This window comes from Ochlerotatus camptorhynchus, unplaced genomic scaffold (assembly GCF_037179485.1).
Source record: "Ochlerotatus camptorhynchus isolate MF236.1 unplaced genomic scaffold, CSIRO-AGI_Acam_v1.1 ptg000261l, whole genome shotgun sequence".
Lineage (NCBI taxonomy): Eukaryota > Metazoa > Arthropoda > Insecta > Diptera > Culicidae > Ochlerotatus > Ochlerotatus camptorhynchus.
In genome coordinates this window covers 1,388,934-1,415,769 of record NW_027040751.1, presented here as the reverse complement: position 1 = coordinate 1,415,769, position 26,836 = coordinate 1,388,934, and the positions used below count along the sequence as shown (strand labels likewise).

At 39.8% G+C, this 26,836-nt stretch overlaps 3 protein-coding genes and 1 long non-coding RNA gene across 4 annotated transcripts in view; all 4 read left to right on the top strand.

Annotated features, from left to right (window-relative positions):
- Nucleotides 1-26,836, top strand: part of LOC135705201 (uncharacterized) — a 217,881-nt gene that overhangs the window by 127,776 nt on the left and 63,269 nt on the right. The gene's annotated exons all lie outside the window — the stretch shown is intronic.
- Nucleotides 4,000-5,594, top strand: LOC135705179 (probable cytochrome P450 313a4). The gene is made up of 3 exons (XM_065226766.1): nt 4,000-4,616; nt 4,676-4,802; nt 4,866-5,594. The coding sequence occupies exons 1-3, from the start codon at nt 4,000-4,002 to the stop codon at nt 5,592-5,594; spliced, it is 1,473 nt and encodes a 490-aa protein (XP_065082838.1).
- LOC135705207 (cytochrome P450 4C1-like) lies at nt 10,725-17,973 on the top strand. Its single transcript, XM_065226817.1, has 6 exons — nt 10,725-11,341; nt 15,177-15,303; nt 15,362-16,095; nt 16,289-16,298; nt 16,415-16,970; nt 17,036-17,973. Exons 1-6 carry the CDS (start codon nt 10,725-10,727, stop codon nt 17,971-17,973), a joined length of 2,982 nt encoding a protein of 993 aa, XP_065082889.1.
- Nucleotides 21,697-25,987, top strand: LOC135705178 (uncharacterized). The gene is made up of 3 exons (XR_010517827.1): nt 21,697-21,835; nt 21,893-21,976; nt 25,735-25,987. It is a non-coding gene; the product is annotated as an uncharacterized LOC135705178 (long non-coding RNA).

Sequence of the window (26,836 nt, the reverse complement as noted above, 5' to 3'; positions counted from 1 at the left end):
CATTGGGAGCTCTTATACAACACCTGAGTTGATCAAACGTTGAATAATAGCTTCCATAGTTGTACAAGCATGTAGTTGTATTGCCATTTGGTTAAAAGCTTCAAAAACTGCTTGGAGCACTCTTAAATGATTGTTTACGTTCGGTTAAACTGTTTGACAGGAGCCATATAGGATGTGGAATAAACACATCAAAACAAACCATTGGGAGCTCTTATACAACACCTGAGTTGATCAAACGTTGAATAATAGCTTCCAGAGTTGAACAATAATGTAGTTGTATTGCCTTTTTGGTTAGAAGCTTCAAAAGTTGCTTGGAGCACTCTTAAATGATTGTTTACGTTCGGTTAAACTGTTTGACAGGAGCCATATAGGATGTGGAATAAACGCATCAAAACAAACCATTGGGAGCTCTTATACAACACCTGAGTTGATCAAACGTTGAATAATAGCTTCCAGAGTTGAACAAGAATGTAGTTGTATTGCCTTTTTGGTTAGAAGCTTCAAAAGCTGCTTGGAGCACTCTTAAATGATTGTTTACGTTCGGTTAAACTGTTTGACAGGAGCCATATAGGATGTGGAATAAACACATCAAAACAAACCATTGGGAGCTCTTATACAACACCTGAGTTGATCAAACGTTGAATAATAGCTTCCAGAGTTGAACAAGAATGTAGTTGTATTGCCAATTGGTTAGAAGCTTCAAAAGTTGCTTGGAGCACTCTTAAATGATTGTTTACGTTCCGTTAAACTGTTTGACAGGAGCCATATAGGATGTGGAATAAACGCATCAAAACAAACCATTGGGAACTCTTATACAACACCTGAGTTGATCAAACGTTGAATAATAGCTTCCAGAGTTGTACAAGCATGTAGTTGTATTGCCATTTGGTTAAAAGCTTCAAAAACTGCTTGGAGCACTCTTAAATGATTGTTTACGTTCGGTTAAACTGTTTGACAGGAGCCATATAGGATGTGGAATAAACACATCAAAACAAACCATTGGGAGCTCTTATACAACACCTGAGTTGATCAAACGTTGAATAATAGCTTCCAGAGTTGAACAAGAATGTAGTTGTATTGCCAATTGGTTAGAAGCTTCAAAAGTTGCTTGGAGCACTCTTAAATGATTGTTTACGTTCCGTTAAACTGTTTGACAGGAGCCATATAGGATGTGGAATAAACGCATCAAAACAAACCATTGGGAGCTCTTATACAACACCTGAGTTGATCAAACGTTGAATAATAGCTTCCAGAGTTGTACAAGCATGTAGTTGTATTGCCATTTGGTTAAAAGCTTCAAAAACTGCTTGGAGCACTCTTAAATGATTGTTTACGTTCGGTTAAACTGTTTGACAGGAGCCATATAGGATGTGGAATAAACACATCAAAACAAACCATTGGGAGCTCTTATACAACACCTGAGTTGATCAAACGTTGAATAATAGCTTCCAGAGTTGAACAAGAATGTAGTTGTATTGCCAATTGGTTAGAAGCTTCAAAAGTTGCTTGGAGCACTCTTAAATGATTGTTTACGTTCCGTTAAACTGTTTGACAGGAGCCATATAGGATGTGGAATAAACGCATCAAAACAAACCATTGGGAGCTCTTATACAACACCTGAGTTGATCAAACGTTGAATAATAGCTTCCAGAGTTGTACAAGCATGTAGTTGTATTGCCATTTGGTTTAAAGCTTCAAAAACTGCTTGGAGCACTCTTAAATGATTGTTTACGTTCGGTTAAACTGTTTGACAGGAGCCATATAGGATGTGGAATAAACGCATCAAAACAAACCATTGGGAGCTCTTATACAACACCTGAGTTGATCAAACGTTGAATAATAGCTTCCACAGTTGTACAAGCATGTAGTTGTATTGCCATTTGGTTAAAAGCTTCAAAAACTGCTTGAAGCACTCTTAAATGATTGTTTACGTTCGACCAACCACAATTTCGTTGCTAAAAATAGCACAAGTGATAGGCATGTTTATATAACCATAAGGCAATGATTATTCGACTGCAAGAGAAGTCACTCAAGATGAGCTTGATATACTTCTCTCATATGATCAAAATATGTATTCAAGAATAGAGCAGATGGAAACAGAAGCGGCTGGCAATCCGGGATCATGAGTTCGAATCTTGCTTCGAGAAACCTTCGGTGGAGTAGAGGTAAATTATATATAGGTGTTATTAATAAATGCAAACATTAATTTAAGACATATATCATATAATCAACGATAACATTTCTAGATAAATTCTCTCAATTAATTATTAGGGAGATTAATCGAAAGAATATCAATCAAAGATTAAACCGATGCTAGTTACTACTTCCTCCATGATCACAGAATGTGTATTATGGCATAATTACATATTTTTTCAATGTGCACAAATAAATTAAATTAATAAAAACTGTACAAGCAATTATTTTGGCGTACCACGACAATTGTTAAACTAATTTTAATCTGTGAATATTGTGAGTACTTACACAACGGTTATTAAGGAGTCATTAAAAAGTGCTATAAACGCTTTTCACCGCTTCCTGTATAGTGATTATTTAGGAGTCATAAAAGAGTGTAACAAACGCCTCTCAGGTTCAATCTCTAATACATTTCGAAGCAGCTGTTAGGAGGTGTCTACAAACGTTGTATTAGAGCTTTCACCAAAACAATAAAGCTTGAGTTTAAATATGTATCTATAAACGTTGTATAAAAGTTGCTTCTATCCGGTTGTTAAGGAGTCATTGAAAAGTGCTATAAACGCTTTTCACCGCTTGCTGTACAGTGATTATTTAGGAGTCATAAAAGAGTGCAACAAACGCCTCTCAGGTTTCCTCTCTACTAAATTTCAAAGCAGCTGTCAGGAAGTGTCTACAAACGTTGTATAAGAGCTTTCACCAAAACAATAAAGCTTGACTTTAAATATGTATCTATAAACGTTGTATAAAAGTTGCTTCTATCCGGTTGTTAAGGAGTCATTGAAAAGTGCTATAAACGCTTTTCACCGCTTGCTGTAAAATGATTATTTAGGAGTCATAAAAGAGTGCAACAAACGCCTCTCAGGTTTCCTCTCTACTAAATTTCAAAGCAGCTGTCAGGAAGTGTCTACAAACGTTGTATAAGAGCTTTCACCAAAACAATAAAGCTTGACTTTAAATATGTATCTATAAACGTTGTATAAAAGTTGCTTCTACTCCTATACCGCGTATACATATAATGCTGTAGTTGAACAGGTTCTCCAAACCAGTGTAAACAAGAGTTTTACAGAAGTTGTAATAAACAAATTGTACAGTTATTATTCAGCATGCAGTTGAATAAAATCGCAATGGAAGCGTTTCTTCAACAAGAAATTGATTTTGGATAAACGTTTTACTGAATACGTTAGACAACACCTTTGTGTTGCAGTTGTATAGGTTCTCCAAACCAGTGTAAACAAGGGTTTTATAAAAGTTGTGGTGAACACATTGTGCAATTATTATTCAACATGCAGCTGAACAAAATCAAAACGAAAGCGTTTCTTCAACTGGAAATTGTTACTTGGGTAGTCAGTTGGCCGACTTTGGTTAAAACCAAATTGTTCCTATTAATGTACAATTCACAGCAAAAATTATATCTATGCATTCAAAGGCCATGCGATATCCGCAACCTACGACCCACCCGGTAGCTAGCAGCTAGTCTCCGTTGAGCCCTCATTTAGTTCGAATTTGTTTTCCCAACAGCGAGAATCGTTTGTTTTAAGTGCTCTTGTGTAGTGATACATTAAACAGCGATTATTTCAATGACCTGTGACTATCGTGTGAATTTACGCACGCGCTCTGCGCATTCACCATGCTCAACCAATGCTATTAAGATAAAGTATACTTGCGATCGGACGGCACGCGCTACACGCTTTCAATATTAATTATTTAAAATTATAAATACAGCCCAATTCTATCCCACCTTCTCCAGTACTGTCCGGTAGCTAAAAGTGCAAAGTTGAATCGGAATCGTGAGCGTGCAGCAGCATAATGATTGAACTGTTGATCGTTTTCTTCCTGTGCAGCTCTCTGGCGTACTATGTGAAATTCCGACGATCTCGGAAGCGCATGTACGAACTGGCTGCCAAAATTCCGGGCCCCTTCGATTTACCACTGATCGGCAGTTCATACATGGGTTACGGTTTAAACTCAACGCAAATCACCGAGTACCTGCTGCAATTCATGCACTCTATCCCGACGCCGATGCGGGGTTGGCTGGGACCGTTTCTCGTTGTCATCTTCGACAAACCAGAACACCTATCGGTGATACTGAACTCGCAGAGCTGCGTACAAAAGTCGCCATTGTACAAGTTTTTTCGCTTCGAAAAAGGTATCATATTCACCGAAAGAAATCTTTGGCGATTGCTGCGAAAGCGACTCAATCCCACCTTCTCGTCCCAAACGGTTCGAAGTTTTGTGCCTGTGTTTGATACAGAAGCAGATAGGATGGTTGATCAGTTAGATCAGTTCGTTGGAAAGGAGGCATTCGATATACTTCCGAAAACCTCAGTGTACACAATTTCCGCAACATTGACCAATTTAATGAAAGTCCACATGCACACCGATGATATCGAGTACAAGGAGGAGTTCGCCGATAATGCTGAAAAGTAAGAGTGAAGACTTTAATTTTTGCTTGATATGATAAGCAGTGGATTCTTTTTTCCAGAATGTGGATACTTCTATTTAGACGGATTTACAAACCGTGGCTGTTCCCGGAGTTCATCTATCGACTAACGCCAGAGTTCAAAAGGGAAAGCAAACGAATTGCCCAGCTACAGGATCTGTCTCGTGAAGTAAATTACTTACCATGTTCGTTTCGATCCTGATTCAGAACTGACCAAGTTTGATTTTTGTAGGTTTACGAAGCACGTCTGGCAACAAAACCAAACTTTTCGGAAAGTGGGAGCCCAAGTGAAGAGGTACTCATTGAACGGTTGGAACAAATGTTTTTCAAAACTGGAGAAATCGACCACGCTACAATGATGAATAATATCGATACGTTCCTGTTCGCTAGCAACGATACCACAACGAATGTCATAGCCAACAGCTTATTAATGATGGCCATGCATCCGGCCGTGCAAGAACGTGCCTACCAGGAAGTCTTGGAGATCGTACCTTCGGGTGCCATCACCGCAGAGGATCTATCCAAGCTGGTCTACCTGGAGATGGTGATCAAAGAAACAATGCGGCTCATCCCTGTTGCTCCAATAATCACGCGGACATGTGAGGAGGAACTTCAGGTGGACCAGTGGACCATACCAGCCGGTGCGATAGTTGCCATGCCGATTATGAAAATTCACCGAGACCGTTCGATTTGGGGTGAACGGTCGGAGGACTTCGATCCGGACAATTTTCTGCCGGAGAAATGTGCCCAACGGAATCCGTACGCGTATCTTCCTTTCAGCAGTGGGCTGCGCAACTGCATTGGCATGAGATACGCATGGGTGGCACTAAAGGTGGCCCTGGCCAAACTGATTAGGAGGTACAGGTTTTCTACGGATTTGAAAATGGAGGATATTAAATTCGAAGCGTCCCTAGTATTGCTACTATCTAATAAACACATGATGCGCATTGAGTGGAGGTAAATGATAGGTTGGAGCGTATACTTATTTCTTTGGATGACATACAGTAAAGACTCCATGTCTGTTAACAAATTCCGTAACGCAATTGGGGGAGAAGGGAGCTTGGAAATGTGTTAACAAATTTTACCGAAGAAAGGGTGCTCGGTTGATTTACGCGTCGCAATGACATTTTATGAAATTTTGCAAGAGAATCCACACGACCAATGAAATCAACCTAAATTTAAGTTCAATTTACTCATAAATCAGTGGAAGTGTATGAATTAAGCGATGAGTAAATAAGCCTCATGTGGAAAACCTCAAAAATCTGCCGAAAAATGAGGAAAATTGTCGAAGTAGTAGCAATAGACTGAGAGAATCCAATCTTTACTTTTCTCATATTCAGGATTTATTCCTGGAAAACGTGGAAAACATGAGGTAAATTTACTCATCGATAAGTTTCTGCACTTTTTGCGATTTATGAGTAAACAAAACTCATTGGTTGAGCTCATTGGTCATGCAAAGGCAAAAGACTGATTAAGCGAAGGAAAAGGAAAATCCAGAGTCGCTTGTATAATAAGAGTACCGCCAAGAGAAAATGTTGCGAACAAGCAGCACTATTTGTGATTTATTTTCCGTCAGAGTAAACGGCAACCAGATTTTTTGTGTTAGCATCGGATGACTTTCATTGAGAAATGAAAAATTTCATGTCCATAATGGAGCTTCTGGGAGACAAAAACGATTATAGAACCTGAAAAATGTTCAAACACGCAGTTAAGTTACCGGCCAACCGGCCGATATTAGTTGTAACTGACTCACACAGCGTGATATTGGCCCTAACAACAGAAACCCCGAAGCATCCGTGGATCCAAGGAACGGTAAAACACGCTCCGCCCAACACAGTATTCATGTGGGTACCCGGTCACTGGCTCAGGCCACACCGGACCCAGGTCCACTGGCAATGTACCGCTCCAAGATGTCAAAAAGTGGATCAAGCGGACGATTCGGAGAGCCTGGGACACCGAGTGGAGGAACAACAGGACACACCATCAAGGAGACCACCGGAACCTGGAAGGATCGACCAAACCTACGAGAACAGCGAGTGGTATCACCGGGCACAGCAGAGTCTCCCACAACTTCGGAGGAACACCGTTCCGGAGGACCTGCGAAGCCTGCGGAGTGCCAGCAACCGTGGAGTTGGAAGACCTTCGGCTTGGAGTCAATCAGCATTCGGAACCTTTGGGCGACGAGTCCCCGGCAGCAGCCGCCCTCATCACCTTCCTAAAGGAGGCGAACCTTTACCACAATACCTGAGTGTTCCTTGTTTGTATTTCCGTTTTGTTGGCCCGTTTGGCAGTTTTCTACACTTTTCATAATAGCAAGATAGATGTACCACAGCCAAGATTGGGAATCTCCTTCTTAGAACCCAATTTTTTTCTCCTTTTTCAATCTTAAGAGATGAACTAGCCATATGGCTAAAAGCTCTATAAAAAAGAAAAAAAAAATGTTCAACTTGGTATAACTTATAAATTCCACAATGTACTGAATAAAACGAAGAAATGTTGTTCATCTAAAATTACTAAAGTATTGTCAGTAATGAATGCAATACTTGTAGTTTACTGGTTGTGAGAACAATAATGTTTATTTACTTTGCTTCTTTGGTACCCCGCTTGACAGTTCGATTGGTACTTCTGGCTTCACTCTTCGCGGGACTCTTATTATAACATTGACTCTAGGAAAACCCTGAAAATGCCAGTCTTGCACTTGCGGATGTGAGGAAAACATCAGTTATGGCATAATCATTAGCAAATTGATCTTTTTCCACTCTCATGCGCTCTCAATATCACGCGTGATATTGGAGCAAAATATCATGCTTGTTATTGATTTCATAAGCTCCTTTGATATTGCAAGACTATTCACTAGAGTGGGTCATCGTTATATGGAAAAACGCCAACTTTACCTCACCAATCGAGAACAATCCTTTTTTGGTTCCATTTGGGGTCCCAAACAACTGTGCAAAATTTGGGGACGATTGGTTGTAATCGATTGGCTTTCCGTAATACGTTTGAAATTTGTATGGAAATTAGTATGGGAAAACCAATTTATATGCATTTTTATCCCGTGCAACTAAGTATGTTCCAATATAGTCCAGAAAGTGTCTAACAATTTTTCCAAAAGAAGGACGGTGCTAGAATGTATCTAAAAAAAAGTTATAACTATTCAAATATTTATGGTTTGAATTAAACACCAAAAATCCCATTTTCTGCCAACACTGCCGGTGTACCAATGGGAGTCAGATTCCAAACTGAAACGGAGTTTCTTATCTTACCGATTTGGGCCTATTATATGCAGTTTTTAAAATGTAAATATTTAATATCCACTTGTCCATTCAGTTGTTAGTGAGGAGATGTTGTTTGAATTATTAGCAGCTGGAAAATTTAAAATTTCTATGCAAAGCTTTTATTTGAAATATTAAACTGCCATTCGGGCCATCCGCATATAGAAAACACAGAAGTAGTCGTGCGTCAAAAACCAAAAACAGGAGAAAACGGAAACTGTCTTCACCAGTTTCGTCTCAGACACATGTACAGTCGGATTTCGCTTGTTGGGCTAACTTTAAGTGGGCTAAGTTTCAGTTGGGCTCCCAAGCCAAACGTAACTGCTAACAGTGCTGATTCCTTTTCGAAATTTCGACCGGCTTCATGCAAAAACCGGCAAACGAGTGGAGTAATGATACAGATTATTTCAATGCAATACAACGAGTTGCTTCCTTGATGGTTGTCAACGATATGGCTGAATGAGGTGTGAAACTAATTTCTGACTTATCAAGAAATTCACCCGAGACCTAGTTCAATTGTTCAACAGCAATATTTGCTTCAGGGGATAGAACAGCATCGAAAAGAGTACCTTGAGAAATCGTAGAATATATTAAAATGAAATATAATCATTACAATCCAATGACATTTGTGTGAATAAAACTAACATTGTATATTGCACCAAAAGAGTAGGAAAGGGAATGGGGGTACTCGCTTTCAAACTGATCTTATGAGATTGAGCAAATGTTTTTAAATAACCCATAAAAACAACTCGAGAGATGGGAAACTCCGAAGTTATTTTAGTCTTTATGCTTAGTTTCATTGATAAAGGTGAGGGGCGGAAAGGATACAGTAAGCCCGCCCCCCCATATCTAACTACGCCTATTAAATGGAGCACATGTTTTTGAATGCATCTGAACATACTAACTTGAAAAGATCAGAAACACCGAAGTTATTGCAGTTTGAAGTTTTACTTCCATTTATATGAGTGACGGAGGCGGGGTATAGTTAGCCCCCCAGCATCTCTTAATATGCCTGTGAGATTGAAAATTTGTTTTTGAATAATTCATCTCAACATACCAAATCAATAAGATAAGAAACTCCGAAGTTATTTCAGTTTGAAACTTTACTTCTATTGATACGGGTAAATTTGATAGGGATTTCAGTGTCCATTCTAAACATATACTGAGGAAGATTCGCAAGTAACCAAAAGTTCTGATAAAAGACTATTTGAGGCTTAAGCAGCTTGGTTGAAGGTGGTCTATAGAATTCTAACCAGCCTCATTTTTAAGTCGTTACAAGAACATGAAAGTTCCGGTACCATAATTCTAAGAGAGCCGCTTCTGGCAGAACTTGAACGACAACTTTAGAAAATAAGTTAAAAAAGGGAATTGTCCTCTACACCATTTTTATATTTAGTTCGCAATTTTATGAAAGTTAATTCTAAAGCCAGGTCTATATGAAAGTTATTTAGAAAGCCAGGTATGAACGTGAATGGATTTATCAGCATTAGTAGTAGTATTAGAGCTGTTTGCAGAATTAAACCCAGTCCTTCTGCGTGAGAGCCCCAGCACGAATTATATTTGTAAATCAATATTTTTCGAATTATTACTTAATTGAGCAACAAAAACAATATCGTAGCCCTACGCCAAAAAATCAGTCGTGCTTCGAACATAAGGGGTCACGCTTTAAGGTGTGAGGAGGGTGTAAGTTTTGGTGACAAGCAGTGCATTAAATATAGGATAAACGTGACAAAATGGGTAGGGGTTTTTAGTGTGGTTTAACTATTTTTATTTAAATGATGACTTGTGTAATTGTATCGGAATTTGGACAACTAAGAAGGGCCAGATCTCACCACAGGTATTTCATACAGGATCAGTTGACCATTTATATAGCTACAATGCAGCAAAGCAATCACGTTAACGAATGCATAAATGATACAGGCCTCGGCTCTCAAAATTTACAACTGTGGAAGTGCCTAAATATCGCGAAGGTGTGAGCAAGTGCCAAGCTCACTAGGGTATATCAGTTAACAAATAAATAATTATCACATCAGTATCCTGACCCCATAAAAGGTTTATGCCATTGTTCTTGTTAAAATGTATAATGCAAATTATTTCAACATACCTAGGCATTTCAACGAGCAATAAGCAATCTTTTCCCAGCTACTGAGTATATCGAATGGGTACAATGAATAACACTGAACAATGTTGAGTCTTCCAATAATGATGAGTTTACAGAATATAGCACACATGTTGGAAGCAGCGGGTTCGATTGCCAGCCCGATTGAAAAACTGGTTGGAAATCTTCTTGAGTTCCCTGGGCATAGTGATTGTCACATAGACCCATATAAAACGGTCAAATAGCTAGTTGAGGGTAGGCGTAAAGTTCCAGTTGGGCTGTGATATCCAAGAAGAAGTTTACTGAACAATTTCAGATGAACAGTTTTGTTCAGTTTGCCACATTTTCCCGCGATGAAAAAGTTAAATCAATCACAATGTTTCAGCTAACGTGCTTGGGCAAAGGTGATACACGGTCTATGATAGATTGCAACCTTGTATCCATCGCGCAGCTTCCTCGAACGAGCCCGCTAATTACGCTTGTTTGCGTGCGTATGGTGAGAACAATAATTCTCACCTGAATCGGTTTTTTTTTTTGATAAAATTTTGTGATCAAGTCACAATCATTGGCAATCTACAATCGAGAGTTGCCGTTACAAATACGAGGTAAAAGTTATAAATGCAACGTGCGACCATTGAGTTTGGCTTAGTGAAGTGTAGCATTTGGCACGGGATGCTTGTCGTTAGTCGGTAGATGTTAACATTGGTCAACTGCGCTCAAGATGGCCAATCACACGCTAATCTATCTCGCGGTGTTGCTCCTTGCATATTACTACTTCTTCCGTCGGTCACGAAAGAGGCTCTACGAACTGGCGGCCAAACTTCCGGGTCCTTTCGATTTGCCAATCATCGGAAGCATTCACATTGGCTTTGGCAGGGGACCTGAGGAGATTTGTGATTATCTGATGCAGTACATACACAAAATTCCATCCCTAATGCGCGGCTGGATTGGACCGTACTTATTCCTAGCCGTTTCGGATCCGGAGCATGTTGCCATGATTCTCAACTCGCAGGATTGCGTGAAAAAATCCTACGTCTACAAGTGTTTACGGTTTGATAAAAATTTGCTCAACGCACCACCGGATTTGTGGCGAAAACTACGTAAACAGCTCACTCCGGCCTTTTCGATGGGAGCTTCGCGGACATTCGTGCCCGTGTTCAACGAAAAGGCCGATACGTTAGTCGAGTCTTTGAGTGGGTCAGTGGGTCAAGAAAGCTTCGATGTACTTCCCGCCGTTGCAGGCTTTACGCTGTCGACGACGACGATCAATACACTGGGTTTGGATATTGACAACGAAACTGGCGACTACAAGGAACGTTACCACGAAAACGCAGAAAAGTAAGTAGGGGATTTCACTAGCCTAGCTTAGGAAACGACCGCACTTCTGCATGGATAGCTGCCATAAGTTGCTTAGGCGTTCACCTCTTTGTTCACTCTTTTGTCCACCTCAATTACTTGAGATATTAAGTGTGAGATCTTAACCAGATTAGCAAACGAACCTTAAATATTTGAGGTGAACAAAAGGGTGAACAAAGAGGTGAACGCCTAAGCTTTCTCACATCTATATAGCTGTGAAGCAACTGAAAATAGTTGAGAGAATCTATAACTGTGGCCAGTTCGTTTTGAATGCTAATCTGGTGAAGATGTCATATTTAATTATCTTAAAGATAAACCGTATGAGATAGAGCAAATTGTTTTTGAATAATTCATCTGATCCTACCAAATCCATAAGATAAGAAAATTCGAAATTATTTCAGTTTGGAATCTGACTTCCATTGGTTCACCGGCAGTGTTGGCAGACAAAGTGATATTTTTGCATTAAATTCAAACCATAAATATTTGTTCAGTTACTACTTTTTTAAAGACATTAAGGCACCTTACCTCTTTCGGCAAAAATATTAGGCACTTTTCGGACTATTTTTTAACATGATTAATTGCATGGTTCAAGCAAAATTGTGGTCCCTAGGAATGAAAATGCAATATACTAATTTCCATACAAATTTAAAACGCAATGCGGATCGCCGGGTTACAATTAATCGTCTCCTAATTTTGCACAGTTGTTTGGGACCTCAAATGGAACCAAAAAAGAGTTGTGCTCCGCTAGATGAGGTTAAGTTTGCGTTTTTCCATATAACGGTGATCCACCCTACTGTAGACCCATAAATTCCACTTTATCACCATAGTGTCTTCTGTGAAGTTATTGCTCATAAAAAGGTCTTCATTTTGATGAAAGCTGCAAACCTGGTCGGGTTAACGGTCCTATAGTTGCGGTACGTTAGAAGCGTTAGGTCTCTATAGTTGTGTATTGAGTGTCCATGCACAACTATCACGCTAAGATGCACATACCTAAAAGTCGTTAAAAAATACCTAGATATCGGTAAAAATTACCGATAATCGAAAAAAGTGCACATACCTAAATTATCGGTAATCATGGATTACCAATAATTAACGTTAAAAATGACCTAATTTATGGTAAAAAATACCTATATAAAGTAAAAAGTAACGATTTTTAACAGTTAAAAATACCGATAATTGTTTACCTATAATTTTAGGTAATCGTAGCTTAGAGTGATAGGAACCTAACACTTCTAACATACCGCAACTATAGGAGCGTTTCCCCTTCTAGAAATGACGAAACGAAAAAAAATTGCTTTCATATTCATGATTATAGCATATTGGGCCTTGCTTAGCTCAGACGATAAAGGCGTAGCTACAAAGCAAGACCATGCTGGGCTCGATTCCCGGTCCAGTTTTTGAATTTTTCGGTTTGGAAAATTTCTCGACTTTCGTACGTAGAGTATGATTGTACAGGCATCGAAAACGCTCTCAATTAATAACTGTAATGGCAGTACATCTAGAACACTAAGTTGAGAGCACGCAATAAGCTAATCTGCAATCAGCAATAAGCTATAAATGCGAAGAAGAAGAAGAAACATATTGTCACCTTGCACTAATTTGTAGATATCCTAATTTTAAACAACTCTGCGGAAGAAACTATCGTCGTTAAATTTATGTTAATTGTTCGATTGCAGTTTTTTTTTCTCTAATTTAAGATAGTCCTCAAAAAAATAGTTTTTTGAATATAGCTCTTTCATACAAACACTTGACTTTAACAACTTTTTACAACTCAGTAGCTCTTTGTTAATCTTTTTTTTTAAATTACGATCAATTTTCTAAAAAGAAATGCTATTTTCAACTATTGAGATCGCGGAATAGTGTTAAATACTTACATATAGGGTAAACGCTCCTATAGTTGCGGTACGTTAGAAGCGTTAGGTTCCTATAGTTGTGTATTGAGTCTCCATACACAAGTATAGGAACCTAACGCTTCTAACGTACCGCTACTATAGGAGCGTTTACCCTACATATATTTATGCCAAAAACACTGCACAGCAAAAAAATAATTTTGATATCACATCAAAGTGGATGCACTACGATCATGTCGAAAATTTCATGTAATTTTTATGACCACATAAATAAACAAATGCAGTAAAAGCAGCGTAATGTCAGTTCATGCATTGTATTAATGATAATTTTGTCCTTTTTAGCAAGTAATATTACACCATATTTTCGACATGATTGTAGTGCATCCACTGTGACGTGATATCAAAATTATTTTTTTGCTGTGTGGTCCAGGATTTAAAATAGGAGAAATTGCATATTTTTACTCTTAAATTATCACTTTATCACCATAGTGTCTTCTGTAAATGTGTTGCTTTTAAAAAGGTATTACTTTTGATGAAAGCTGCTAAAAGGGTGGACCTAAAACGGACGAAATAAAAAATAAGCTTTCCTCTTTTTGATTATAGCATACACAGCAAAAAATAAATTTTAATATTACATCCAAGAGGATGCACTTCACTCACGTCAAAAATCTCATGTAATTTTTATGGCCACAAAAATAAACAAATGCAGTAAAAGCAGCGTAATTTCAGTTCATGCACTGTATTAATGATAGTTTTGTCCTTTTTGGCTAGTAATATTACACCATATTTTCGACACGATTGAAGTGCATACACTATGATATGATATTAAAATAATTTTTTTGCTGTGTATCAGCCATTTTATAGCAAAACGATATATTGTGTGTGGCAGGATAATTTCTCAAAAAGGGATTATACCGCCTGTTTTCTGTTTCTGTTTCTGTACGACTGCGCCTATTGAGTTAACACACGGCGGCTCTTTATCCAGGATTCGCTCCTCAAGCCGCTGCCATAAAATACTATCAAAGTTACACACCTGTGTATAATCCATATGGGCAGGGTTGCAGCGCGCTTATGAGCGGCGGCGCTTCGACCGTCATTAAATGAGAATTTAACATAAGCGCGACAATAGCCACAAACGAAGTGACAGACGGAGCGGCTCGAAAACTTTGGTGACTAACCTGCTATTTCAATTTTTCAGTGTACCACATGGCAACACCACTACCACTGGATTGTACCACATGGCAACACTACTACTGGATTGTACTAGCATTTTCACCAAATGTATTAGAATGTTTTGGTTCTATCTCTTTCACTCTACTCAAAACTGAAATGCATAAAAAAATGACAAAATGATACACTCTTTGCACACTGTCAAAGAATCATTGTACACAAAATCAACTTTGTTCAAATCAAAACAAAAAAAACTAACCCATCTGGTAGATGATGGCACAAACTTCCAAGAAAATTCTATTACAGTGAACCACAATATTTTAATGGATTTCTTCGCCAGTTAGTCGTCTGTCACTTCGTTTGTGGTTCTACGGTGGCCATATGACTCTATGCTTGCCGTTTTGAGTGCTCATATTTCGTCGAGTAGATGTGATTTGATATGTCGCTTGATATGGTTATGATAGATAATAAATTTGACCATATGGGACCATAATCCGGGACATCCGGAACAGATTTCATTGTAGGCATGGGGTCTTATGATTGTTCTCTATCATTCCGGGAGTTCCTCGAAAAAAGTCAATATGTTGTTGCACCCCCGTTTCAACACATTCTTGAATATATAATAAAGAGGAAGGGTCTGGGGAGTAGTACCATAAAAATTTTTTTTTTTTTTGTTCATTTTTACAATTCGATTTAAAATTAAAGATCTTTTAAAATTTGATTCCATGCCCTTAAACAATTCTACACAATTATAATAATTAATCTTACATCGAAAAAAACACCCCTTATGCTTTCAGAATGTTTACGATTCGATGGTCCAGAATCTACAAACCATGGCTGCACCCAGATTGGGTATTCAAATTTACGTCCGCTTACCGCGAAGAGCAGCAAAGGCTGATCATGTTTCAAGAGATGTCCTCTAAGGTTTGCTACGAATGGCTAACTACTCCAAAATTCACTGATTCAATTCTCATTTCGACAGATGTGCACAATAAGAAAGGAAACACGGCTTCAAAATCCTAACAACGCGTCCGAGCGAGATGATGACAACGTTCGTCGGCCTCAACGCTTCATCGATCAGCTGGAAAAGATGAACCTGGAGCAAATGGATATGGTTGATAATCTGGATAGTATCATATTCGCTGGTAACGATACAACGGCTACCATGATCTCATCCGCGATTCTACTGATGGCCATGCATCAGGAAGTGCAGAATCGTGCCTATCAGGAAGTGATAGATACCACACCGCATGAGTACATTGACTATGGGGACTTGTCCAAATTGGAGTACCTGGAGATGGTGATGAAGGAATCCATGCGATTACTGCCCGTGGCCCCGGCAATTGCCCGGGTATGCGAGAAGGATATCCAACTGGGTGAATTCACCGTTCCAGCCAACACTCAGCTGATAATACCCATAATGAAGGTCCACCGGGACAGACAGATATGGGGCGAACGGTCCGATGAGTTCGATCCGGAACACTTCTCACCGGAAAACTGCGCCAAACGACATCCGTATGCATATCTGGCATACAGCGGTGGCATCAGAAATTGCATCGGCATGAAATACGCTTCTATTGCGATGAAGATCTTGCTAGCTAAACTGCTCAAAAGCTACAAGTTTTCCACTGATCTTAAACTGTCGGAACTGAAACCCTACGCTTCGATTGTAATGAAACTGACCAACGGCTATATGGTCAGCATAGAGCGACGAACGCGATAAAGATAAATCTTCGATCTCAGCCGACTGGTTGTGAATAAATTTGCTAACGGTTATTATATGTCTACTGTGGAAGCACGCAACTCATGGAAATGTAACAAGCAGTGCATTATAATTGATGTAAACGCAATGCCTTAGATGGGCGGAGACTTGCTGTTGTAGCGCAATGTACCGCACTATTTTCATTAGTCATTCAAATGTGATAGAAATGTCAAAACTTTTCAAATTACTATCATTAACCGCTATTGTTTAAAATCTCGCAAAATTAAACAGAAATGCATAAAACTAATAGCATCAAACATACTTTTCAATCAGTTAGAGATGTATCACATAATCGTACAAATCGTTCTGTTCTGCGTTGCATTCTACATTACTCACTGTTGGCGCAACCGTTACATCCTCCGGCAGCTATGGCATCTACCTGGTCCTCCAAACCTCCCGTTGCTAGGTTCGAGCTACATCTTTCTGGGCAAAAGCTATTCCCAAATATTCCACGCATTTCACCAAATTACCACCAAATATGGACGCAACGGAAGCCCTGTCCGATTCTTCCTGGGTCCAATGCCATTTGTAATCATAAATAACCCGGATCACGCTCAAGCCATTTTGACCTCGGCCGCCTGTCTGGATAAGCCATGGATCTATCGGTACACTCCTTTGGACGGAATATTTTCGCTCCCAGTTCAAAAATGGCGCTTTCACAGAAAAGCCATCCAACCAAGCTTCAATTGGGCCATTTTGAAGGGTTTCATCCCGATTTTCAAAGCCAAAGCGGATGTCCTGGTGCAAAAACTGAGACAGCAAGCTTCCAAAAGCGAAGTGTTTGACATCTATGGATACGTCGCGGCTTGTACGTTGGATATGGTGTATGGTGAGTATGGCCTTAGGTCATCCTAATCCAAAAGCATTTAACTAAAATCCGTTTCGAATCAACAGCGACTACCCTCGGAATAGAAATGAACATCCAGCAGCAGACGACCTGTGAATACCTTGATGTGCTGGAAGAACTGTTCGAACTGGTAACTAATCGCGTAACCAACGTTTTTCTCCATCCAGAATGGATCTACCGACTGACCCGCTATCACAGACGGGAGTCCCACGTACGCAGGATTTTTCGAACACCTGCTCAGGAAGTGCTCCGACAGAAACCGATCCTCCTGAACGCATCCGGGCCTGATACAAACTCCATGAAACCTCAAATTTTCATCGAACAACTATACCGAATCGCTAGGAAAGACCCTCGCTTCGATAAGAATGCGATCGAGAAAGAGCTGAACACGATGATTTTCGGGGGTAACGAAACAACAGCCGTAACAATGGCAAATACATTGCTTCTCATAGCAATGCATCCCGCCGTTCAACGTAAGCTGGTTGCCGAAATCGATGAAGTTTTCGGTGACTGCTTGGAGGACATAACCATTGAACAGCTACAACAGCTGACCTATATGGAAGCGGTGCTGAAGGAAGCCATGCGACTGTGGCCGATTACAACGATTCTCGGGAGGAAAACTAGCTCCGAGGTGCACCTGAATGAACTGATAATCCCAGCCGGTGTAAACTTGGTCGTAGATGTTTTCAGCATCCATCGAAATTCACAGTTCTGGGGTGCCAATGCAGATCACTTTGATCCGGATAGGTTTCTTGATGGTAATCACCATCCGTACGCGTTTCTAGGATTCAGTGCAGGTCCACGAAACTGCATCGGAACACGTTACGCCTGGATTTCGATGAAAATTATGCTGGCGAGTGTGCTGCACGGTTTGGAACTGGCTACGCCACTTCGGCTGGAGGATATTGACTTGAAGCTGGCCATGACGTTGAAGGTTGTGAACAAACATATGGTCACTGTTAGCGAAAGACACGGGAAATTGTAGGTGTAGCTACGAAAGAACCAGGCTCGCTACGGATAATTAGCTAAATTCATCTGCCTGGGCAGATGTTTGGATGTCCGCATGTGGCCTTGTATGAATACAATGTATGTCATATTCACTTGTATATACTAGCCTGATTGTAATGTTCATCTATCACCTTCTAAAGCTTAAGTTTTCTAAGACAAGCTTAGTTTAATATTCTGTTTTTAAACGCTCCGCTTTTGCTCCTTTGCGTTCTTGAAATGTATATAAATGGATGTGAAAAATTTGTCATACAAATTTGAAAGTTATTAAGGATGGGTTAAGAGAACATGTCAAAGATCAAATAAAGTACCTTACTTTTAACGTGCTGCTCCCAGCACCGATGGAACCCTCGTTGTACAAGTCTCATTATCGTCATACGCTTAAGGCAATCTCTCGAATGGAAACAGTCTGTTAAGTAAACTCCAACTGTCGATAAATGCCCTGGACAGCCACCTTAGCATTACTATCCTATACCTTGCATGTTTATATTGTCATTGTTCTTCAGGGACGTTTCGTCTGAAACTGGCGACGTTTCTATTCTCTACTTCCGCTGGTCCCACTTCTCTCTTTGGGTTTGGGGCTAACCTTGTTTAGGACTTCTTCTCTCTTCACTCCGAATCGTCTGCGGACGATGGGCATCAATTTAGTAATCCAGCTGGATCAGATGCTGGAGATCCTTCAATTCCACGATCACCTTGGAACGTTAATGTTGCCGTATGTCCTAGTAATGTCGCATTAATGGTCCTTCGCTAATTTTCAACTTCTATTCAATTTTCTTACTGCCGTACGGCCGTACTCTAGCGGAACTGTCTATCTACCCTCTTCAGACCTTTCTCTAGCTAATAAATTATCACACTATAGCTTCATGTTAGATAGCATTTCCAGCATAGTATGAAGTAACATAAAACACTTTGAATGTAACAACAACCTGATCTTTGTTTGAGTTTCCAAATCTATAGATAATATTTGTTTCGAAGATCTTCCAAGTGAAAAAACCGTCTACGAAGGTGAAAAACTAGTCTGAGGGTGCACCCTCCAGCAGCATGTGAATATATCGATTCAGAAACCCCGTTCCCGCTCGGCTAACTTTTTGGCCTTGTAAAGGAAGTTTCCCGAATAGAAATTGTAATGTAGGAAACATCAGCAGACATCTTCAATACATTAAATTTTAACGTATATTGCTGTACCCTTAATGTATTCAGACTTCAGTGTGACGTCCAAGTACATAAAAATACATTAGCCTCAAACGTTACATCAGAATCAAACGTCTTGACGATGTAAAATTTGACATCAGAATACATCCAACGACAACAGAACCTAACGTTACATTAGAATCAAACTTCATCACGATGTAATTTGTTGCACGCATAAAACATCAGAATACATCCAATGACAACAGAACCTAACGTTACATTAGAATCAAACTTCATTACGATGTAATTTGTTGCACGCATAAAACATCAGAATACATCCAATGACATCAGAACCTAACGTTACATTAGAATCAAACTTCATCACGATGTAATTTGTTGCACGCATAAAACATCAGAATACATCCAATGACATCAGAACCTAACGTTACATTAGAATCAAACTTCATCACGATGTAATTTGTTGCACGCATAAAACATCAGAATACATCCAATGACAACAGAACCAAACGATACATTAGAATCAAACTTCATCACGATGTAAATTGTTGCACGCATAAAACATTACACGGTAAGAAAAAAGTACCCAACGGAAAGTTCACTTTTACCTACTATTGACTAGTTTGTCTCCTTTTCTCCTTCTAATGTTGTCAAAAACGGAGGAGCAAAACCACCCAACAGGGGTAGTAAAGTGTGGGAACCCAACGTTGAGTATAATCATATTTACCTACTGTTGGGTACAACTAACTTACTTTTGGTTAAAAAGCCAGTGGAAAATTCCATACGAACTGCACACAAGTAAATGAAAATTACTTTGACCCGCTTTACCTACTTTTGGGTTCCTGCACTATAGTGCCGAGATGAGTGAAAAGAACTTAATTTTGGGTACTTTTTTCTAACAGTGTAGAATACATCCTATGACACAACAATAAAAAGTGGCTTGCAGTGCAGTGATGCCTCCTATGCATAGTTTTGTGACATTATCAATTGCAAATAAAATTGAACTCTTTAGAAGAGTGGAAACGCTAATAAAAGTGCACTTAGACGTTGTATCGTCTTGACGCCTTCTGCGCACTTATTCTTCATTCACCAAGGAATAAGTGCGATGAAGACACAACAACAATTTAATGTAAAACCGCACTTTTATTAGTGTTTCCGCATTCCTAATCTCATAAATGTGCCCAATGCGCGATCCTCGACGCAATCATATAAAATAGCACATTGCGATTACAAGGTAGAGCTTACCACCATTAACTCTTGCACGACTGACATAGCCTCAAATCACTGAAAGAAGTTTTGGTATGCCCTGTGGGCAATGTTTATTTGTATGTAAAACAATGCCCTGGTGACGTTACAGTGCAAGAGTTAATTAGTGTTTTAATTGATTATTATCGTTTCAATTGAAAACCGATTTTACTCTTGTTCTGTACGTTAAACATAACGTCGGCCATAGTGTGCTGTATACCGCATCCGTGTACGAATACAGCACACTATGTCCGACGTTATGTTTAACGTAGGGGAAATGTTGGCTTCGGCAATACCTTAACCTATTATCGTCAGGGGGGTAAACAAAGTCCTAGACCACTCAAATTTGGCCAATAGTTGTTCTGAAACACAATGTATCCACATGCGAAAATTTAGCTCTCAAGGACGTTGTTTACCCCCCTGACGATAATAGGTTAAGGTATTGCCGAAGCCAACTTTTCCCCTATATACAGAACGTTTTCAACGAGGTTTTCATTTGAAACGATAATATTAATTCCAAGGCAAACGAAGAAAACCATCTGGCCACCCTGCATGCATATGGTTATAGTCCATTCTATGCGCTCGAGTATTGATGGTGCGAATGTGAGGATAACAATAACAAACCAGCATATCTGGCTGAAGCGAAAGTGAGGATAACAAACTTCGCACTTGAAAATGGGATTGCGCAAGTGTGCGTGTTATGAACGACAGAAAGGTCAATGTCGTTCTCATTTTTGAAGTAAAGCTCTATACATCGCTGCTGCATTAGCGTATACTAAAATTATTCAGGGTGTACGTGTCAGATGAACGTTCCATTACAAACCACTGATGTTGACCTGTCAATGACTCGCGTTATTCGGCGTTTATTAGCTGAATCGCAAAAAGAAAACTAGAGTCCCTGAGGCCCTCGGCGCATGCAAAGTTTGTTTTGTCTTGAGTCAGCACTACACGGCGAATGAGAACGACCCAAATTTGTGTTTAGTTCACTCATAAATCGCAAAAAGTACAGGAACTCAGTTTTGAGTTAATTTCCCTCTGTTTTTTCAGAATTTCCAGGTTTCTCCAGGAAATTTTGTCTGAATATTAGAAAAGTAAAGATTGGATTCTGTGGATTTTCGTCAATCCTAATTTTCCGGAAGATTTTTGAGGTTTTCCACAGGAAAACGTGAGGCAAATCTCGAGGCAAATTTACTCATCGCTGCGTTCCTGCACTTTTTGCGATTTTGATTACACTGTATTCAAATTTGGGTTGATCGCATTGGCCGTGTACAGTTTGTTTTCGCGGTGTTATAAGATCGATTTCGATCGAATTAGTCCGGGAAAGTGCCGATGTGTCCGTCGCGAGTTTTGGTGGGCGATTCGGTGTCCGACGTTGCGGTAAATCAGCAAGTTTTCCGCTTGCTGGCTGCTGGTCTCTGCCTAGGAAAAGGAAGGCTGTTTTTCAGGTATGAGGACTGTTTTTCAGGTGAATTAATGGAATGTAATTATGTTTTTTTTTTTAGGAAAGTGCACCAGTACGAAGTCGGATACCGGAAGCGAGTCCGAAGCTGGATCCCGGTGGGGAGTTCGAAGCCGGCTCTCTGCAGGTTAGTGAATGTGTTTACTGTTTTGTTTTGTTTTGATTGACGAATAAATAAATAAATAGGGGGAGGATGGTCATAGTGAACAGGTGGGGCATAGTGAGCATCCCGCAGTTTGGCTTTCGATCTCCAGCTGCATGAAACAAATCAACTGATAGTAGGTTCAATATCATTATGATATTGATCCTACCACCAACCATTTTTTTCCGAACGGCCGGAAGTTCAAGCTGGTGCACGGGATGCTCACTATGCCCCTCTTACCCCTACTAATAGCTAAAATAAAGTGGAAGTGACCACGATGGAAATCCGATGACGGATTCCATTGACGGATCCCGATGACGGGTTCCGTAGGCGGATCCCGATGACGGGTTCCGTAGGCGGATCCCGATAACGGGTTCCGTAGACGGATCCCGATGACGGGTTCCATAGACATCCCGATGGGGAAACCGAACACGGATCCCGATGGGAAAACCGAATACGAGTCCCGATTGGGATTCCGTAAAAGGATCCCGATGGGAAAACTGAATACGGATCCTCCCGATGGAGAAACCGAATACGAATCCCGATGGGGAACCCGAATACGGATCCCGATGGAGAAACCGAATACGGGTCTTGATGGGGAAACCGAATACGGATCCCGATGGGGAAACCGAATACGGGTCCCAATGGGGAAACCGAATACGGATCCCGATGGGGATTCCGTAGACGGATCCCGATGGGGATACAGAATACGGATCCCGATGGGGAAACCGAATCTGGATCCCGATGGGGAAACCGAATACGTATCCTGATGGGGAAACAGAATACGGATCCCGATGAGGAAACCGAATACGTATCCCGATGGGGAAACCGAATACGTATCCTGATGGGGAAACCGAATACGGATCCCGATGGGGAAACCGAATACGTATCCTGATGGGGAAACAGAATACGGATCCCGATGGGGAAACCGAATCCGGATCCCGATGGAGAAACCGAATACGTATCCTGATGGGGAAACCGAATACGGATCCCGATGGGGAAACCGAATACGTATCCTGATGGGAAAACCGAATACGGGTCCCCATTTAGTTTATTTGTAGCTATAGGTAATATTGGAAGTTGTTATTTCAACTAATACAGATATAAATCAGATCTTCGATGTTTGCTTACAAGTGAATTTTAGGGAAGAAAGAAAACTCAATAAGTAATGATAGGATGAGGCTGAACAGAAACTTTTTGATTGTGTATAGTGGGAGTTCGGATTGTTATGCAACTATCTGTATCTGGTAGGGGGATATTATAGCTTCTCACTGGTATCAGCTTGAGTTGGGTTTGATTATATCAGAATATACCCTGCATTATTATTTGTGTCGATAAGCATACATTGCATGGGGGAAATTTGTTTAATTTCAAATAGATACTGGTTGAAAACATCGAGAAAAAAATTTAAAAACTTCATAAGATTAATTAAAATTTTGAAATTTTTGGAAAGTATACATATGCTTACATACACACTTAATATAGCTCGGTAAAATCTCCAACAGCCGATTACCTCGGCATTTACTTTTGCTGACATCTCTGCAAAATATCTGTTTGTTAGCTGATATCTCAGCAAAATCATATTTGTTTGCTGAGTCTCGGCAATTGTTTTACTGAATTTCAGCAAAATAAATTACAGAACTACTTGGCTGTTGGAATCTCGGCGAAAAAATTTAAGTGTGAGCTTACATGCTTACATAGGGCTGCAGATAGCAGTGGTGGGGGAGACTTGGTGACTAATCCGATGAAACTGTCACTTCTTGAAGCTAATCTTTTTCGTATGTATTTCCTTCATTCTCTTTTCGCACTTTGTATATGACACCATGTATGTACATTGATATCTAAATTGATTCAATGATGTGCGGAGAGCTCATTCCGAATGATCAGTGGACCACCCTCATCCCAGATGACCATGGCAATGCAAGAAAATTTGTTTTCATTGGAGGAAGTATCACAACACAGGTAATTGCTATTAAATATTTTTGCAGACAGTGACAGATGGTGAACATGACGATCCAGTTAAGCTGTTATATCATAGACAAATGGTAAGTTCCAAATTCACTGTTGTCGCTGTTGCCAGTCCCTAATAAACAAATACCATAAACGAACTGTATCCCGGATGGGTAAACTATCCCACAAATGGTTTGGATGATACCCCGAACACGTCGTAAATTAATTAACCATCAATCGCAGAAACTATACGAATTATCGCGTATCTCTGTTGTTCATTACATGCCAAGTTAAAAAATAATCATATATTGTCGTGGAATGTTGTGGTTTTAAGATGCTCGATGACCCTGGAGGGATCGTTTTGGCTTACCGAGCAGAAAATCATAGGTTTGAACCCAAGCCCTCCCACAACAGAATAAACCGCCATCGCTAATCTAAAGCGCCGTAAAAATAAAAAAAATTATATGTATGTTTAAATAATTTTTAATTTTTAATATAAATAAATATTCTGTATTAATTAACAACAAAATATTTCATGTTTACAAATGTAATCGCACTGATTTATCATAGTTCATGTGAACCAAAATTTATGAAATTTTGGATTTAGGTTCCATTTGAAAACCATTTTTTCAACCTATTAATATTGGATTCAGAGAGCCGCAATAATGGCTGTAAGCTCCAACTCGGATTAACTTTTAATACCGTCCCTGTTTGGATGATCTGCGAAGTGTTTACATAGCATCGTGTTGAATAACTCTGATGTCGACATCAAAGCAGCCGGATATTCTTGATCGGGATTTAATCCGAGGATAATACCGATTGGAGCTAACAGCCATAAGTGATTTAATGAATTCGCTGATTGCGACTCTCTGAAAACTAAATGCACAGGTTTCATACGTCCAACTCATCCTTTGCAACGTCCTCTTGTAACTTAAAAATACAAAATGTCATCATAACCTATAATACTTCATAATTCCGAAAAAACATGTTTCCGCCCTAATAAAAAATAACCATAAACGAACGATAACCCAAATCATTGAACTATTCCATAAATGGTTTGGATGATACCCAGAACACGTCGTTAAGCAAATTAACCATACAATTTTTATTAGGGCGGGCGGAATAAGTTTCATCAAGCCTTATGATGGTACACAAGATGGGTCACAAGTTTATATAAAATTTAAAGTGTGGTTCGCAATCAGGGAAAGACTGAGATTTAAGAATTCTAATGTAAATTTTTCATAAATAATGCCAATTTAGAATTCTGTACTATCTAATAACTATTTCTTCGAACTTTTAGGCAGTTTGGATAACAATTTAACCAACGTATAAGATACTTACTTTACTTTTGCTGGTCCGACGTCCCTCGGAACCTAACCTGTTTAACAAAGTTGCACCAACTAACTCGGTCCCTGGCTGCTTGTCTCCAATTTCTCGAGCGTCCCACACTTCCTACATCTTGCTCCACTTGGTCTAACCACTTAGCACGCTGTGCTTCTCTGCGTCTTGTACCGGCCGGATTTGAGGAAAACACCATTTTTGCGGGATTGTTGTCCGGCATTCTTACAACGTGTCCCGCCCATTGTACCCTTCCACCTTTAGCGACTTTCTGGATATTGGGTTCACCATAAAGTTACGCCAGTTCGCGGTTCTTCTCCTCCATACACCATTTTCATATACCCTGCCAAAGATGGTCCTAAGCACGCGTCGTTCGAAAACTCCCAGTGCTCCTCGAGCATTGTCCATTGTCATATTTTTCATGCACAATAATTTTGTTTATTATATTTTTGCAGTTCGTCAATAAGGTAGAAGACTGGCAGCCCAAAACTTTCCGTGGATCATCTGTGGAATCATCTTTCATTTCTCGCATCTACTTGCATCGTGCGTCATCTTTAACCAGGAAATCTTCAAAATCGGCATAAATCTTCCTTCTATCTACTCAGCGTGCGTACAGCTAGCCACAGCAAAACACAATCTTTTCTGCATCGTAGATAGAGTCGTCCCCCTCGCTCAAAAATGCTATAACAATCGCCAAGCTCGCTGTAATGTCACCAAGTGCCTCGTCACTCGCCTCGTCACCCACGAATAGGCGCCTATGTCAGTGGTCTAACAACTCTTAGCGCGCTAATGGCATAGTTCCCCTGCCGCATAGAGAGTTGCCACAATGATATTAGGTTAGCTAAGGTCAGTTAACTGACTGGTGGGAAACGGGAGCTTAAGCAATGGCTATTCTGTATGCATTTAAGAGATAGTCTACCAGAATGGATGATTTTTTTTTTGTACTTTTTTATGTTTTCTGATGGTTTCGGTTATGCAAAACATGAGAATTAACTTTTCCAATGCTTTCAATTGTACAAAGCATTAGAGCTAGAAACATGATCTTGTAAACACTACACACCTTAACTGTTAGTTTGATTAAAAAATGCTGCAACAATCGTCAAGCTCGCTGTAATGTCACCAAGTGCCTCGTCACCTACAAATTGGCGCCTATGTCAGTGGTCTAATAACTCTTAGCGCGCTAATGGCATAGTTCCCCTGCCGCATAGAGAGTTGCCGCAATGACATTAGGTTAGCTAAGGTCAGTTAACTGACTGGTGGGAAACGGGAGCTTCAGCATTGACTGTTATGTACGCATTTTTATGATGTAATCTAACAACAATCGTGTGTAGTGTTTACACGATCATGTTTTTAATTCTAATGTGTTGTAAATATAATTGAAAGCATTTGAAAAGTAAGATTCTAGTGTTTGTACTTCTTAAAACATAAGTAAACATCTACATTTGAAAACATTCAAACAACGTTTACTTTAAACGTTTTGTACATCTGAAAACATCAGAGAACAACAAACAGGAAGTACAATTGAAAACATCCGAACAATGTTTAGTGCTAACGTTG